Source organism: Pelophylax lessonae (genome assembly GCF_965119305.1).
Source record: "Pelophylax lessonae genome assembly, chromosome: 2".
NCBI classification, from domain to species: Eukaryota; Metazoa; Chordata; class Amphibia; order Anura; family Ranidae; genus Pelophylax; species Pelophylax lessonae.
The window spans coordinates 231,493,147-231,511,623 of record NC_138769.1 but is presented as its reverse complement, the minus strand read 5'-3'; the positions used below and the strand labels follow the sequence as shown (position 1 = coordinate 231,511,623).

Sequence of the window (18,477 nt, the reverse complement as noted above, 5' to 3'; positions counted from 1 at the left end):
TACTCAATGAAGACTTCACTGAAAACTAAAAGCCAACAGCCTCGAAGGCTACTGCACTTTGTAGTTTTCCATTCACAGAGGACTGTGAATGAGTGAAGCGGCCGGATGGGCAGGTGGGCTGGTGCATTTATAACATGTTACACCCTGAATATGGGTGTAACATGTTATTAAAGGTCAATGTATCCTTTAATACACCGTTGAATACATGTTGTATCTCATCTGCTGAAGGATTTAATTTGCTGTAGAGTTCCTGGTCACCTTCTTGTCAGTATCTTGCCCACCTGTCAAGCAAAACTTCACCCCTTATACATATAAGATAAAGTGCAGTGCTTTAAATAAAATATATGAAAGTAAAACTATAACCGTACAAAAGTGTCTATGCCAGCTCCTGAAGTGCTCAGAAAAGCAGACTGGTGATATCAGTGTTCCACTGACAATAAGCACACAGAGCTTCTAACCAAAGGGCATTGACCCTCTAAACAAAGAGTGGTCAATCAATGCTTGAAACAAATGTCCAAAGTTCCGCCAACTTCACTGGATCTGATTCACCCACACATGTTAAACCCTTATAGGTCCCAAACTTTTCTGTCTTTATCTTCCTCTTGCATGTTTTTATTCCCCAGTAAGGCAGCCCGTCACACTGCTGAACCAGTGGAAATTTGTAGGGTCGGGGTTTAGCGGCAAGCTCCCACTCAACTTGGAAGGGTCAGGGCTTTGTCTGCCCTAATTGACTGAGATTAGGTATAAGAAAGTATAAATCGTGACAGAGCAGCGCTAGGAAATTCTACATACAAATAAAACCAATCAAATACAAATAAAAATAATCATCAAATTAAACCCAAAAAATTAACACAAATGAACATTACATGTAATGAGGGGTAATCACCACTAGTATAGGGGCAATCATCTTTAGAAAGTGCTGATAAAGTCCCAAAAATAAGTGCAGAGATGAATATCAATCTTCCGTCTTAAAAAAGTGCTAATAGCGCAAACAAAGTCCCAAAATTAGGTGCAAGGATGCATATCAATCTTCCTCCATAATTAATGCATGTGCAGTATCCCCAAGTGCAGAAATAATTCACATTGTCATTAACAGTGCACCACTCCACCACCTCTGCAATGCACTCACCAGATAGATGAAATGTATAAGCAATGACATATCCAACCCATATATCGCCCGATATTCATCAGACTCCAACAGCTCAGGTACTGGTGATCCTTTCTCTGCGGATTATGGTCGCACCATGGATCCCACACAGAAAAAGTATCTAGTGTAGTATTTTTATTTGAAAGTATGACCAATAGTACATAAAATAAGCAACCCACGTGAAAAGTATATAAAAATGCAATAAACTCCAGGGGCCGCCGATCTGACTGGTGGACTCGGCAGCATGATGTCAGCACCTACAGGCCACGCCCAAGTAAAGGGAAAAGGAAGACTATGAAGACTGATGAAGATATCAACACTAAAAAAGGCCATAGATTATGCAAATTTATTTTCTTCAACCACGGGTTGCAGGAAAGAAGATTGCCTGGTTCTCAACATGGTCAATCCCTCCCGCTGAGCTATTGTGTTCTTCCAAAAGGGGGAGGGGAGGGACTGCAGGGAGCCATCCCTGCTGGGAGAATTTACTGCTAGCGGCTAAAGCCACTGGCAATAATCGCATGCTATAAATTCGACATGCTGGTTGTACCCAAGTCAATTGATGGATTGACTTTGGTACAATCAGTCTGCCCATACATGGAACGATTCTCAAAAGGCCCCTGCTCAAAGGGGCTGAGATTCAATCCATCTCTGGCCAGCTTAACACAGGTACTTGTAGGCACCACAAAGTTCTATCAGCACACTTGTTTTTGAATGTTTTAGGGAAGGTCCGGTTCACTGCAACAATTTTAAATATTTTAATGAAATTATATGAATTAAGAAACCTTCAGGCTCTCAACAAATTACATTGTGTGGCAGAAGCTCACATTTGATCATACAGCAAGCATAAGGAGCACTTTCCGAAGTCACCTGAGTGATCAGATTCAGGGTATTGTGCAACAACTGCACCTTAAAGAGGAAGTAAACCCATTGATTTGATAGTTTCAAAAAAAGTTAACATTGCCAGCATGCCGAAATTGCTAGCTGTCACATTGGTTGTGCTCTCAACCAAACTGTCAAACCATCCAATGACTGGTGTCATAACGGATCACATGAGCAGCATCATGGCAGTTGCAGAGTAAACAGAGGCCAAGATTTACTCCCACTTTAACTTTCCTTTATGTGTACTATATAAATGATCTAGAATTGCTTTATGGATATATAGCATGCTATATATGTGCTTCTTTGCCATTTTACCATTTCTGTCATCCATTTTTACCTATTCAATCTGTTGACAGTCTTTAATCCACAGATTTTTCAGTTTATCATTTCAGCTAACGCATGTTTGCTGATGGTAATTTTTAAAGAAATGGTTAATGTGCTTTCTCAAGAAAGGTAAAACATTGCTCAAGAACTGCTAAATGTGTAATTGCTTCAGTCATTTGATTGTAGAAATATCTGGGGAGGCTTCTTAATTTGAAAGTGCGAGTCATAGTGACAGCTTTGTGAGAGAAGATCCTCAGAATCAGAACAACCTAGCACGCTAGATTAACTCACGGTTTTTCTGTATTTGGTGACATGTCAGGAAAATGCTGCTATAATTAGCCAACAACTAGAACTTTTTAATGTAGCCGTGTGATGTGAGTGTGTGTGTAGTATCTGGTAACATAAATGTAATTTGTCGTACGTGGTCTTTTGATGTTAGGTTAAATGGTTTATGTCCTGCAGAAGACTACCTAATTGCATATTGTGTGTAATTAGTATTTATCTTTGCTGCATTTAGTGATGAATGAGTGCACCTGGTGCATGCTAAATGATTGGTTTCTCATGGCACATCTCCATTGAATTGTTGGGAGACTGGAAAAACCAATCAGATATGGGTACCCAGATGAATGTTTAGGCCTGTTTCACATTTTCTTCATAGTTACGCTTAATAACCACAGTAGATTTTCTATTGTGTTTAAGCAGTTAAATAGACCATTAGCTACATCAGTGTTTTTTAAAATCATTCTTTCTTGTTCACCAAAGGGTATAAACTAATAAACCTGTAAAGTATTGGGTACCTTGTGGTACTTGCAAGTTCCTGCAGTTCTCTTTAAACACTTCCTTTTATCTGGTGATGATTGATCTTAGTCCTAGGCTTTTGTGTTAAAGTGATTGTAATGTTTTTTTTTTGTTAAAATATGCAAACATGCCATACTTACCAGCTCTGTGCAGTGATCTTGCACAGAGCAGCCCTGAACCTCTTCTTCTTGGGTCCCCTGCCTTGGCTCCTGGCTCCTACCTCCTGATGAGTATACCTATAGCAAGCCACGTGCTATGTGGGGAACTTGTACGTGCTCACTCCCATGCCCCTCTCTGAGTGGGACTCAGGCCCAATCACTGCTCCCTCATCACTGGCATTGACAGTAGCGGGAGCCAATGGCACATCACTGGATCAAGATCAGGCTCAGGTATGTATTTAGGTGGGCTGTGGGGGGGAGCTGCATGCAGAAGGTCTTTTGCCTTACTGCATAGAATGCAGTAAGGAAAAAAAATTCTGCCTTTACAAACATGTGAAGCCTTGTCAGTTTTTGTTTTTTTTTGTTTTTTTTATTACTGTCTTGGTTTGCCTTTAACCACTTTACGACCGGCGCACGACGATCTACGTCGGCACTCAGCCCCGGCCAGGCAAACTGACGTAGGCCTACGTCAGCACAATTTGCCGGCCCTGTGCGCGCTCCCGCGCGTCCCCGCCGCCGATGATGACTCGATTGGGTTCAGAACCGATCAGTCATCAGGTCCAGGCCAATCATTTTTGGTCTGGACCTGTTGATCGGTCCTGCCCAATCAGATCATCCTCTAAGCCTGTGAAATGTAAACACAGGCTTAGAGGAGATGTGCCCTCCCCCCACAACGGTCTTTTTGGATCCAGCGTGAGAGGAGAGCACATCTTACTGTGAGTACTGCACCAAGCACACCCACACACAGTTAGATAGGCACATTTCACCCCCGATCGCCCCCCCAATTAACCCCTACAGCACCTGACACAACACACACTATATACAGCATATAGCATATACCTATATACCTGTATAAGTGTGATTTGTGAACAGGTGTAGCCCTTGCGACCCCCCCTTTTCCACTCAAATTACCCCCCACCCCCCCCTAATAAAGATTTAACCCACTGATCTCCCCTGACCCCCCCCTGATCACCGCCGTTAACCCCTACACCCTCTGTCACATCAGCACTAATACAAACGCAATATACGGTGTTATTGTATTTTTGTATTAGTGTCATTGTGATCAGAATTAGCGCAGGCGACTAAGTTTCTGTCCCAAGAAGGTTTAGGGTCCCCGCCACCCGCCCAATAAAGATTTAAGCCCCTGACCCCCCCCTGATCACCCCTACACCCCCTGCCATAACACACACCGTATACAGTATATAGCATTTTGCTATATACCCGTATAAGTGTGATTTGTGGTCAGGTCTAGCGCTTGCGACCCCCCTTTTTCCACTTGAATTACCCGCCACCCCCCCCTAATAAAGATTTAAGCCCCTGATCCCACCTGATCCCCCCCTGATCACCGCTAGTTAACCCCTACACCCTCTGTCACATCAGCACTAATACAAACGTAATATACTGTGTTTTTGTATTTTTGTATTAGTGTGATTGTGATCAGAATTAGCGCAGGCGACTAAGTTTGTGTCCCAAGGAGGTTTAGGGTCCCCGCCACCCGCCCAATAAAGATTTAATCCCCTGATCCCCTCCTGATCACCCCTACACCCCCTGCCACAACGCACACTGTATACAGTATATAGCATTTTCTATATACCCGTATAAGTGTGACTTGTGACCAGGTTTAGCGCTTGCCACCGTTCCTTTTATCCTTAGGATACCCGCCAGTCCCTTCCAATAAAGATTTAAACCCCTGATCCCCCCCTGATCACATCCCGTTAACCCCTACACCCTCTGTCACATTAGCACTAATACACACATAATATACTGTTTTTACTGTATTTTGTATTGGTGTCATTGTGACTTGAGGTTGCGCTAGCTAGCTAGTTTCTTTCCCAAAGGAGGTTTAGGGTCCCCGCCACCCCCCCCAGATCCCCAGCGCATAGTTTAGAAGTAACCCCTTGATTGCCACACACGCACGCACGCACCTACACTTCCATTTCTAGTATAGTGTTTGAACAGATCAATATCTGATCAGAACTATACTAGCGCCCCCATAGTTTAGGGTTCCCAAAACGCGGTGTTTGCACGATCAGTACTGATTCCGGCCAGCACCTGCGTTTAACCCTTTCACCCAGGCAAGTGTAGTAATCAATAGATTACTGTCACTTGCAAAAAAACACAAGACACAAAACCGCTGTGTTAGCAGAGTCAGGCCTGATCCCTGCTAGCATTAGCAGTTTTTTTTGTAGCGCTTGAAATAATCTTCGACAACCAGGTGCTTTTATTACCTGTGAGTCGCATCACTGTACGAGTAAATTTAGTTACCAAAATGACCAAACGTTCGTACAGGGATGAAGAGCTTCTCAGTTATATGCTGACCGAGTCATCTGATAGCGAAGGGGAAGCTACAATGACCGAATTAGTGTCAGTATATGAACCTGATGACGGCAGCGGCTCCCTGACAGATAGCTCCGACGACAGATGGGTCCCTGTTAGACCCAGGCGTACCCGACCCCATTCTGAAGTTGTTGTGATGCAGGAATCGCAGGGTGCTCGTATGGAGCAGAGTGTGGGTACTAGTGCCGCTCATCCTTCTGGCGACCTGGCAAGCGCCAGCGGCCTAGTACAACCTGGACCTAGTACAACCAGCACTGCAGTAAGACCTGGTGACGTGGCGAGTCCCCTAAGTGCAGTTGAAGCTGGTGCGGTGGCTAGCACAAGTAGTGGCCCGCGGCCACCGCGTATTCGAAGACAGGCCCGTAGAGCCCATAGTGCCCTCCCTGATGCGCTGGCATTTCCTAATTGGCAACCCACTGATACTACAGCGCCAGTACTTCCCCCATTCACCGCCCAACCTGGAATCCACGTGGAGACAGCTGGTTTTACGCCCCTGAACTTTTTTGAGCTGTTCTTCACGGAAGATCTTTACAGATCTATTGTGGATCAATCAAATTTATATGCACAACAGTTCATCGCCGCCAACCCAAATTCACACCTTGCCAGACAATTCGGCTGGAAACCTATAACGGTTTCCGAATTTAAGATCTTTCTGGGCCTTTCCCTTCACATGGGCATAACTAAACAGAGTGAATTGCGGCTATATTGGTCCACTAGCCCAGTTCACCATATGCGCATGTACTCTGCCTCTATGTCCAGGACGAGATACGAGCAAATTCTGCGATTTATGCATTTCAGCGACAATGAACTCTGTCGTCCTCGGGGAGACCCTGCATACGATCGGCTCCACAAAATTCGGCCCCTCATAGACCACTTCAATCAGCGGTTTGCAGCCTTGTTTACCCCCGAACAAGTTGTCTGCGTTGACGAGTCCCTGATTAAATTTACTGGCCGCCTTGCTATGAAACAGTACCTCCCCAGCAAGCGTGCCAAGTACGGGGTCAAGCTGTATAAATTGTGTGACAGGGCCACAGGCTATACAGTTAGTTTCCGGGTCTATGAGGGAAAAGATAGCTGTGTGGAGCCCCCCAACTGCCCAGACTACATAGGGAGCAGCGGTAAGATCGTTTGGGACTTGGTGTCACCCTTATCCGGAAAGGGGTACCATTTGTACGTGGACAACTTTTATACAAGCGTGCCACTATTTAGTCACCTTCTCGATTTACAAATTGGCGCATGTGGCACCGTGCGACCTAATCGCCGGGGCTTCCCCCAACGGCTTGTAGATTCCCGTCTTAGTCGGGGGGCGAGAGCCTGCTTGAAAACGGACAAATTACTTGCGGTGAAGTGGAAGGATACACGGGATGTTTATGTTCTGTCCTCCCTTCACCCAGACACGACGATCCAAATTCCTACGGCAACTGGCGTTATGGAGAAACCCCTCTGTGTCCACGAATATAACCTTAACATGGGAGGGGTGGACCTTAACGACCAGCTTTTGGCGCCGTATTTAGTTGCCCGTAAAGCCAGACGCTGGTACAAAAAAGTGTCTGTTTACCTATACCAATTGGCTATGCTGAACGCCTTTGTCCTATACAGGGCGTCAGGACGAACTGGATCTTTCCGGGAATTCCAGGAAGAGATCATCCTTGCCTACCTGTACCCAGGAGGCATGCCTGCCCAACTTCCCCTTCCAGATGCAGTGAGCCGGCTGCATGAGAGGCATTTTTCACATGTCCTCCCGAGTACCCCTACCCAAAGATGGCCCCAAAGAAGATGTCGTGTCTGTAGCAAGCGCGGATTTAGGCGTGACACCCGTTATTATTGTCCCAAATGTCCTGACCAACCTGGTCTCTGCATCGGGGAATGTTTCGAGCGCTACCATACACTAGTGGATTATTAGCGTAGGGTACAGCACGACACAGTGTAGGGCACATAAACACAGGGTCTCGAAGGATGTTGGATGTCCATCGACATTTTGAGAGACCCAAGCTGGAAGAGAAGATCGCAGATGATCGCAGTCCCTCCCAAATCAAGAAGTAAAGGAACAGTTAGAAAGAAAAATAAAAGGATCCAAAAACTGTTGTGGTGTCAGTAATTTTATATGTCCTTCTACTCCTTCCTACTATACTTTTTTTCAATGTCCTTTGTTTGTTTTTTCATTCTTTTGTGACCTGTTTCTCTTGCAGGTCCCTCGTCAGCTACCACGCATTGATTTTATATATTCTGACACAAACAGCGTTTGCGCTCAGCATATATGGATACCTTTGCTGATAGCAGCTGTGGTGATTTTCTGATTTCAGCACTGCAGTTAAAATCCTATTTTGGTATACGTGGATAGCGCCGTGTATACCCATCATTAAATTCAGTGGGTGGTTGTTTGGGCGGTTAATGATGAAGATCCAAAAACTGTTTTTGTCAGTCATTTTATATGTCCTTCTACTCCTTCCTACTATACTTTTTTTCAATGTCCTTTGTTTGTTTTTTCATTCTTTTGTGACCTGTTTCTCTTGCAGGTCCCTCGTCGGCTACCACGCATTGATTTTATATATTCTGACACAAACAGCGTTTGCGCTCAGCATATATGGATACCTTTGCTGATAGCAGCTGTGGTGATTTTCTGATTTCAGCACTGCAGTTAAAATCCTATTTTGGTATACGTGGATAGCGCCGTGTATACCCATCATTAAATTCAGTGGGTGGTTGTTTGGGCGGTTAATGATGAAGATCCAAAAACTGTTTTTGTCAGTCATTTTATATGTCCTTCTACTCCTTCCTACTATACTTTTTTTCAATGTCCTTTGTTTGTTTTTTCATTCTTTTGTGACCTGTTTCTCTTGCAGGTCCCTCGTCGGCTACCACGCATTGATTTTATATATTCTGACACAAACAGCGTTTGCGCTCAGCATATATGGATACCTTTGCTGATAGCAGCTGTGGTGATTTTCTGATTTCAGCACTGCAGTTAAAATCCTATTTTGGTATACGTGGATAGTGTCGTGTATACCCATCATTAAATTCAGTGGGTGGTTGTTTGGGCGGTTAATGATGAGTAATACTACGCATTATTCCTGTGCTGATTTCTGATAGGTTCTCTTTTTTTCCGTTCAGCCCACAGGCTGCATGAAAAAAAAAAAAACCTATATGCCAAACAAGGACCAGCAATGTACTGGTACGTTGCTGGACTTTGAGTGGTTATACCAGGATGATGCCTGCAGATTTAGGCATCATCTTGGTATCGTTTTTTACAGCCAGCGGTCGGCTTACATGTAAAAGCAATTCTAGCAGGTAATTGGCCGCTAGACTGCTTTTACATGCAGTGGGAGGGGCCTCCCCCCCCCCACCGCTGCCTTCCGCAGCCTTCCATGGTTTTTCTCGGGCTCTCCTGTCCCACCGGTTAACCCGAGAGTGCAGCCGGTGGTTCAATTATCTAACCATAGAGCTAATTGGAGATGAGAATGGCTCCAATCATCTCTATGGCCTAAGATGCCGGAGGCTACGAGCATTTTATGACTTCTGTTTCGCCAGAAATAAACAGGGCCATTGGGAAATTGGGAAAGTATTTTATCACACCAATTTTGGTGTGGTCAGATGCGTTAAGGTCAGAGGAGAGATCTAGAGTCTAAAAGACCCCAATTTTTTTAAAAAAGAGTACCTGTCACTACAGATTGCTATCATAGGGGATATTTAAATTCACTATGATAACAATAAAAATGATTTAAAAAAAAAAAAAATTAAAGGAAAGGTGTCAAAATAACATAAAAAAGCAAAAGAAAAAAGAAAAAAAAAAAAAAAAATTGAGCCCCCCCCCTTACCCCCGGTGCTTGCGCGCAATGGCGCACGCAAGCGGTGGTCTAGTGTCATATGTAAACCACAATTGCAGCATGCATGTGAGGTATCGCCGCGATCCCCAGATCGAGTGCAGAATTTCTTGCAGTAGACCTCCTCTGTAAGTCTAAAGTGGTAACCTGTAGAGACTTTTAAAGGTTTTCAAAAATGTACATACGTTTTTGTCGCTGCGCAGGCATGCGCAATTTTTAAAGCATGTCATGTTAGGTGTCTATGAACTCGGCATAAGATCATCTTTTAAATTTTACCAAAAAAATTGGAATTATATAGTGTATTTGTGCAATAAATTTAAAAAAAATGTATTTTTTTCGCAAAAATTGCGTTTGGAAAATCTGTGCGCAAATACCGTGTGACAAAAAAATTTGCAACATCCACCATTTTATTCTATAGGGCCTCTGCTTTAAAAAAATATATAATGTTTGGGGGTTCAAAGTAATTTTCTAGTAAAAAAAAAATATTTTTTCATGTAAACAAAAAGGCACAGAAAAGGCTTGGTTTTCAAGTGGTTAGAAGAGTGGGTGATGTGTGGATAAGATTGAGTATAAAATGCCGGAACTGTTCAAACACCCCCCTAATGACCCCTTTTTGAAAAGTAGACACCCAAAGCTTTTTTCTGAGAGGCATGGTGAGTCCATGGAGTATTTTATATTTTGCCACAAGTTTCGGGAAAATTATTGTTTTTTTTTTTTTTGTTGTTTTTTTACAGAAAGTTGTCACTAAATGATATATTGCTCATGCATGCCATGGGAATATGTGAAATGACCCCCCAAAATACATTCTTTTGCTTCTCCTGAGTACAGGGATACCACATGTGTGAGACTTTTTGGGAGCCTAGCTGTGTACGCGCCCCCGAAAACCAATCCACATCTTCAGGTTTTCTAATGGCGTAAATTGCTGATTTTACCCCTGACTACCTGTCACAGTTTCAGAGGCCCTGAAATTTCAAGATGGCACAAAACCCCCCCAAATGACCCCATTTTGCAAAGTAGACACTCCAAGCTACTGGCTGAGAAGTATGGTGAGTCCATGGAATAGTTTATATTTTGCCACAAGTTTCGAGGAAAAAAATTTTTTTTATTTTTTTTTATTTTTTTACACAAAGTTGTCAGTAAATGATATATTGCTCACACAGGCCATGGGTATATGTGAAATGACACCCCAAAATACATTCTGCTGCTTCTCCTGAGTACAATGATACCCCATGTGTGAGACTTTTTGCCAGTCTAGCCGCGTACAGGACCCGGAAAACCAATGCGCACCTTTAGGCTTTCTAAGGGCGTAAATTGTTGATCTCACTCCTTACTACCTATCACAGTTTTGAAGTCCATAAAAAGCCAAGATTGCACAAACCCCCCCCAAATGACCCCATTTTGCAAAGTAGACACTCCAATCTATTTGCTGAGAGGCATGGTGAGTATTTTGCAGCTCTAATTTTTTTTGGAAAATGAAGAAAAAACAGGAAAATGCATTTTTTTTCCTCTTTTTTCAATTTCCAAAACTTTGTGACAAAAAGTGAGATCTGCAAAACACTCAACATGCCTCTCTGCAAATAGCTCAGGGTGTCTACTTTCCGAAAAGGGGTCATTTGGGGGGGGGTTGTGCTGTCTTGGCATTTCATGGCCTCCAAAACTGTGATAGGTAGTCAGGAGTGAAATCAACAATTTACGCCCTTGGAAAGCCTGAAGGCGATGATTGGTTTTCGGGGTCCTGTACTCGGCTAGACTGCAAAAAAGTCTCACACATGGGGTATCCCTATACTCAGGAGAAGCAGCAGAATGTATTTTGGGGTGTCAGTTCACATATACCCATGGCATGTGTGAGCAATATATCATTTACTGACAACTTTGTGTAAAAAAAAAAAAAAAATATATATATATATATATTTCCCGGAACTTGTGGCAAAATATAAAATATTCCATGGACTCACCATGCCTCTCAGCAAATAGCTTGGGGTGTCTACTTTCCAAAATGGGGTCATTTGGGGGGGTTTTGTGCTATCTTGGAATTTTAGGGCCTCCGAAACTGTGATAGGTAGTCAGGAGTGAAATCAACAATTTACGCCCTTGGAAAGCCTGAAAGTGGGGACTGGTTTTCGGGGACCTGTACTCGGCTAGACTGCAAAAAAGTCTCACACATGGGGTATCCCTGTACTCAGGAGAAGCAGCAGAATGTATTTTGGGGTGTCATTTCACATATACCCATGGCATGTGTGAGCAATATTTCATTTACTGACAACTTTGTGAAAAAAAAAAAAAAAAAATATATATATATATATTTCCCGGAACTTGTGGCAAAATATAAAATATTCCATGGACTCACCATGCCTCTCAGCAAATAGCTTGGGGTGTCTACTTTCCAAAATGGGGTCATTTGGGGGGGTTTTGTGCTATCTTGGAATTTTAGGGCCTCTGAAACTGTGATAGGTGGTCAGGAGTGAAATCAACAATTTGCGCCCTTGGAAAGCCTGAAAGCGGGGACTGGTTTTCGGGGACCTGTACTCGGCTAGACTGCAAAAAAGTCTCACACATGGGGTATCCCTGTACTCAGGAGAAGCAGCAGAATGTATTTTGGGGTGTCATTTCACATATACCCATGGCATGTGTGAGCAATATTTCATTTACTGACAACTTTGTGAAAAAAAAAAAAATATATATATATATATATGTATTTCCCGGAACTTGTGGCAGAATATAAAATATTCCATGGACTCACCATGCCTCTCAGCAAATAGCTTGGGGTGTCTACTTTCCAAAATGGGGTCATTTGGGGGGGGTTTGTGCTATCTTGGAATTTTAGGGCCTCCGAAACTGTGACAGGTAGTGCAGAGGTGACATGCACAATTTACGCCATTAGAAAACCTGGGAGTGTTGATTGGTTTTCGCGGTCCTGTACACAGCTAGGCTCCCAAAAAGTCTCACACATGGGGCATCCCCATACTCAGGAGAAGTGGCAGAATGTATTTTGGGGTGTAATTCCACATATACCCATGTCATGTGTGAGAATTTTATCTTTTAGTGACAACGTTGTGTAAAAAAAAAAAATAAAAAAAAAAAATAGTAATATTCCCAAAACTTGTGGTAAAATATAAAATATTCCATGGACTCACCATGCCTCTTAGCAAACAGCTTGGGGTGTCTACTTTCCAAAATGGGGTCATTTGGGGGGGTTTTGTGGTATCTTGACATTTCAGGGCCTCCTAAACCGTTAGAGGTAGTGAGAAAATGCAATGAAAAATGTACGCCCTTTGAAATTCTGATGGTGGGGATTTGTTTTTGTGGTCCCGTACACAGCTAGGCTCCCAAAAAGTCCCACATATGTGGTATCCCTGTACTCAGGAGAAGCAGCAGAATATATTTTGGGGTGTAATTACACATATACCCATGGCATGTGTGAGCAATATATCATTTCAATGACAACTTTGTGTAAAAAAAAAAAAAAAAAAATTTTTAGTCATTTTTCAAACACCTGTGACAAAAAAATGAAATATTCAATGAGCTCAACATGCCTCTCAGAACATTCCTTAGGATGTCTACTTTCCAAAAAGTGGTAGTTTGGGGGGGTTTTGTACTGCCCTGCCATTTTAGCACTTCATGAAATAAGATAGGCAGTCAAAAATTAAAGCTGCGTAAATTTCTGTATTTACACCATAGTTTGTAGACGCTATAACTTTTGCGCAAACCAATAAAAATACGCTCATTGAATTTTTTTTCGTCAAAGACATGTAGCTAAATATATTTTGGCCAAAAAAAAATACATAAATTGAGTATATTGGATATTTTTTAAAAGACAAAGTTGAAAATGTCATTTTTTTGCAAAATTTTCGCTCTTTTTTTATTAATATCGCAAAAAATAAAAAGCGCAGAGGTGATCAAATACCACCAAAAGAAAGCTCTGTTTGTGGGAAAAAAAGGACGTAAATTTCGTTTGGGTACCACATTGCATGACCGCACAATTGTCAGTTAAAGTCACGCAGTGCCGAGTCGTAAAATACCCCCTGGTCGGAATGGGGGTAAAATCTTCCGGGGCTTAAGTGGTTAAAAGAATTAAAGAAATAAAATTGGACTTTTGAGGCCACAAAGGAGGGATAATCGAAATGATATAAAATACATACTTTTTATTCAATCCAAGAAAAAGTTAAAAATCATTTACATAAAGACAAACCAATACAAGTTAAAAATATTCCTAGTGAATACAAGAGGCCCTAATATGTAGTGCAGGTCTTCAAAGCCGGCGCATTTCGCCACAGGCTTCTTCAGGACTATGCAGACCTTATATTACTTATCTGCAAAAAAATATAAAGTATAATTTTTACATCCAAAATACACTTTTTTCATGTTATACATTCCTCTCACTTTCTGTTGTTTCTACAGGACAAGGAGTGTCAGGAAATGCCCCCAATTGGACACAGATGGCAAAACACAAAAATGTGTTTTTAGATATACAGAATTTTAATCCTCACCTTCCCAATTCTAAACCCTGTTTCTCTTATTTAAATGTGAAATACCAAAGCCTTTGTGGCCAGTGGAAGCTTTTTTTTTTTTTTTTTTCAAAACAATTTTTTGAAAAATAGGTAAAGAGCATTACATGAAATGAACGCCATGTAAAAACAAAGAATACATAATACACTTGAAAATAGCACATTCCAATATAAAATGTACAATACAGAAAAACGATAGATTCATAACAGTTTATAAACAGCAGGTGAGGGGAAAATCACCTCAACAAATGTAGTGAGCAAAAGACACCTTGAGCTGCCCAAATGGAGTAGGGCATAGCAAGGGACACAGGCTGGGCATGTGGAGGCACTTCGGAGAAGGCCATAAGGAGCTACAAGAAGCAAGTGTCACTTATAAAGAGGACCAGACTCAATGTCCTCCCTCTATACAGGAGGTAACAAACACACTCAGGAGGGGGAGTAGGTGGGAGGGGGGAATGGAGCTACCAGGTATAATGTGGCAAGGCATTCGCAGGAGGTGTGGGGAGTGCTCGCTAATTGGCTCAGCCAACCAGCAGAGAGCATAGAGGACAAGGGAGGGAGGGTATCGCATGGCAGGGGGTGGGTAGGAGGGAGGGAAATGGAGGGAGGGGTAGGGGGAAGAGAGGAAAGAGAAGAGAAAAAAAAAGGGGGGGTGGGAGGGCCAAAGACGCACACAAAACGAATACACACCACGACACCAGGGGGGAAGGAGAAGTAAACACAGGCAAGGCAGGTGGTAGCAAGAGAGGCCAGTATCAGGAAAGGGCCAGCAGGAAATGGCAATGCAATCAACGGCTGAGCGTAGAAAATTCCGGGGTGCTGATAAAGTGCAGCCAGCATGCCCATTTCTTGTGATATGTGGCAGGAGTGTCATGGGCTATATGAATGAGTTCTTCCATCTCCGCTATATTGGACACCCTGCGGAGCCATTGTTTGATTGTCGGGGGTAGCGCGGAGTTCCACAACACTGGGATACATTGCCTGGCCGCGTTGAGCATGTGAACCGCCAATGACTTCGTGTAAGAAGCGTGTGAGGCAGGGGTATGATGTAGAAGGAATTGAGCCGGTGTGAATTCCAAGGAATACGTGGTAACCCGTGTGGTTATCCTGTGCACTTCCCGCCAGAAGGAGGACAATTGCGGGCAAGACCAGAAAATATGGAGAAGGGATCCAGTAGCAGAGGAGCATCTCCAACAAGTGGGGGGGGGATAGAAGGGAAAATTTTGTGTAGAAGCGTCGGGGTACGATACCACCGGGATACAAGTTTGTATCCATTCTCTTGAGTAGACACATTCCTGGAGCACTTGTGATTTTTGATAAAGATTTGTTCCCAGTCTTCTTCCGAGAACGAGCAGGATAGTTCCTCTTCCCAGGCGGCGCACCTTTTACGCACAGCTTGACCGGATTGCGAAAAGAGAAGAGAATGAGTGATCGAAACAAGTTTGCGAAGGGGGCCCTCTTGTTGGCAAAGATCATCAAATGGGGATGGAGAGTCTGTACATGGAAATCTGCGAGTGAAGGACGAAACAAAGTGGCTCAGGAGAAGAAAGGCCCAAGGCAAGATAGGGGGGCAGTTGGTCTTCCGAGCAATAGAAGCGACCGGGTAGAGCTGTCTGCCATCACTGAGGTGGTGAATACGCAAATGAGCATCAGGCCAGTGATCCGCAAGGTAAGTGCGGGTCATTCCCGGAGGGAAATCAGGGTTTAATCTGATTGGGGTCATAGGGCCCAAAGGCGCCGAAATCGCCGTCGTTTTACACGCCCGTCTAAAGGTACGGAGTGTCGAACTGATCAGAGGATGCTGCTGCAGTTCAGTTGGAACCAAGGACGTCTTGATCCACGGAGTCGATGCTAGGTCGAGAGAAGTAAAACCGTCTTCGATGGTGACCCAATCTTTAAAGGTTTTATGGACATTCCAGTCAACGATTCTGGTGAGATGACAGGCAATGTGGTAGTTGCGGATGTCGGGGAGCCCGATGCCCCCTTTATGTTTAGGTAGGGACAAAAAATCATAGTGAATGTGAGGTCGCTTGTGTTACCAGAAGAATTCCGTCGTCAATTGTTTGTAGGTGCGGAAAAACAGTTTCGGGATAGACACCGGAATGGTTTGAAGGACATAGAGTATCCTGGGCAGGATGTTCATCTTGAGAACCACCGCTCGTCCGAACCAAGATATCGGGAGCCTGGTCCAGGCGGACAAGTCGGTCTTAATTTGGGCAAGAATCGGGGGGAAGTTGCGAATAAACAGACGGCGAAGGTCTGAGGGGAGCTGAATCCCCAAATACGTGATCGAGTCGCTTTGCCAGACGAAAGGGAAATTGTCCCGACAGTGTTGTACGGCCGATGGGGGTAGCGTCACATTCAAGGCGAAGGATTTTGAAAAATTTATTTTGAGATTGGACAAAAGAGTAAATTGTCGGAATTCCTTCATAACCGCGGGGAGGGAGGTAACGGGTTCCGTAAGGAATAAGAGGAGGTCGTCCGCGTAGGCGGCCACCTTATATTCTGCCCCCGCGAAACGCACGCCGCGAATGGTTGCATTATTTCTGATGCTATTGAGGAAGGGCTCCAGGGTGAGTACAAAGAGGATTGGGGATAAAGGGCACCCCTGCCTGGTCCCATTACCGATGGGGAAGGCATCTGACAGGGGAAGCTTTTCATTTGATTGATAAAAGACAGGGCAGCGTTTAACCTTGATATGAAGTTGAGTCCCTGTACTTAATAAAAACAAACTCTGTTTTGTGTAATTTCATGCACATTTTTACAAATTCCTGCAAATCTTTGGGGATTTTTATCTTTTCCTTGCATGCAAATGCGCTGGGCTTGTTTTTTTTTTTTTTTTTTTTTTTTTTTAAAGAAAGCAATTACATAAAACCAGTTTTTTTTTTTTTTTTTTTTCCAAGACTCATTTCTTAGCAGATTGTATGATCACACCAATTGTATGTAAAAAAAAAAAAATATATATATACAATCATTTTATAAAATAGGTTTTAAAAGGATGTGAGGAAGGGGTATCTTTTGCACTGTTTATAGTGGTAGCTGCCAAAGACACGATCATTTTACTGGTTAGTTCTCAAACTGATCTCTTGTGTTGGGTTCTCAGACAACAATCAGCTGCATAGAAAGTAAGTTCAAGCTCCCCTTACCTCACTGCTTCCCTTCCAGCTGGGAAGCAGATTTATGAGTACAGGAAACTCTTCCTGAGATTCTCTTCTTACATCATTGAGTAAAATAATGTATTGGGTGTATTTCCTGCTGCTGCGATTACAAGGGAATTGCAGTTTTTTTTGCCAGAGCTGTCATTTATTTTATGTTCTGGAGAATGCTGCAGGAGCAGAGGGTGCACCCAAAGGTCCAAAGTTGACATGAACACAACCGAGAATTGGGGGGCAAGCTAACATGTGGAGCATACAGTGCATATAAGACCTTGTTACCCAACCTGTGGCCCATGGCCCGCATGCTGCCTTAGACATCTACTATGCAGCCCTTGGGACTCCTGGAGAGAATAGTCCCTGTTTTGGTGTTTACTCATGCCAGTGAAGGAGAATTTTTTCTTTTTATCTTTTTTCTAGTAGTTAAATGGATTGGTTTTATTTATGTGTTCTCCATCCCTATTCACTTCATATTTTTTTTTTTTTTTTATTCCCTATAATCTTTTATAATAAATCTTGCTCAGCAAAATATAAAATGTGGTGCAAGCGATTTATAAGGAGACTGTGGGGATTGTGATTTTTAATGAGGCAATAATAGCAATGATCTTGAGCAGTCTTGTGTAACATTAATCTAGAAATGTCTCTTGAAATGTGTTCCCAGTCTCCGACCATCTCTTGTAGCGTGCCCTAAATCTCTGATCATCTTTAGTTGCATGTCTACAGTCTCTGACTACAGTTCTATAAAAGTATATACAGTAAATATTATGTGCTGCTGGTTGGTGATGTCAGAGAACACCCTTGAATCACCATATTTTTGGCAAGTTGAGCACCACTAATTTAAAAAGACATAGGGTGGGTGGTTCAGTGCACCACAGCAGCAATTGTGGGTAGAAAGGCCCTTTTAAAAGGATAAAATATGTCAGCCAGGGTTGAACAGCTGATTTGCTATAAAAAACCTGTGTTAAAAAAAAAAAAAACACTCTTCTGCATATAGAATTTAGTATGAAAATCACAAGTGTACATAGGAGTTTCCGACTGCCGGTTGCAAATGCAAACCTATTCAAAACAGCAAAAGGTAGTACTCCACGTTTGATGCATTTAAAAAGCATCCGAGTGTCAAATTATTTCAATATGCCATGGGTGAGTTTTCTTCTAGCGATTATAATTTATACTTGTATTTTGAACTAACCTTTTCTTTTCTTTCATTTTAGCCACATTAACCAGAAAACGCAATTTGAAAATCCAGTTCTTGAAGCTAAAAGAAAGAAGCAGCTTGGCCAGCTGGGTCTCCCTCAGCCTGAAGGAACAATAATTCCTGGTAACGGTATTTACAATATTCATTTGTAGCAGTATGAT

General features: G+C 42.9%; 1 protein-coding gene across 3 annotated transcripts in view; it reads left to right on the top strand.

Moving 5' to 3' along the window:
- The window catches only part of MAGI3 (membrane associated guanylate kinase, WW and PDZ domain containing 3), a 603,948-nt gene that overhangs the window by 420,502 nt on the left and 164,969 nt on the right, over positions 1–18,477 (top strand). For all 3 annotated transcript variants that reach the window (XM_082246222.1, XM_082246221.1, XM_082246223.1), the window contains exon 8: positions 18,333–18,439. In XM_082246222.1, the coding sequence (XP_082102348.1) occupies positions 18,333–18,439 (107 nt within the window). The remainder of the gene's footprint in view (positions 1–18,332; positions 18,440–18,477) is intronic.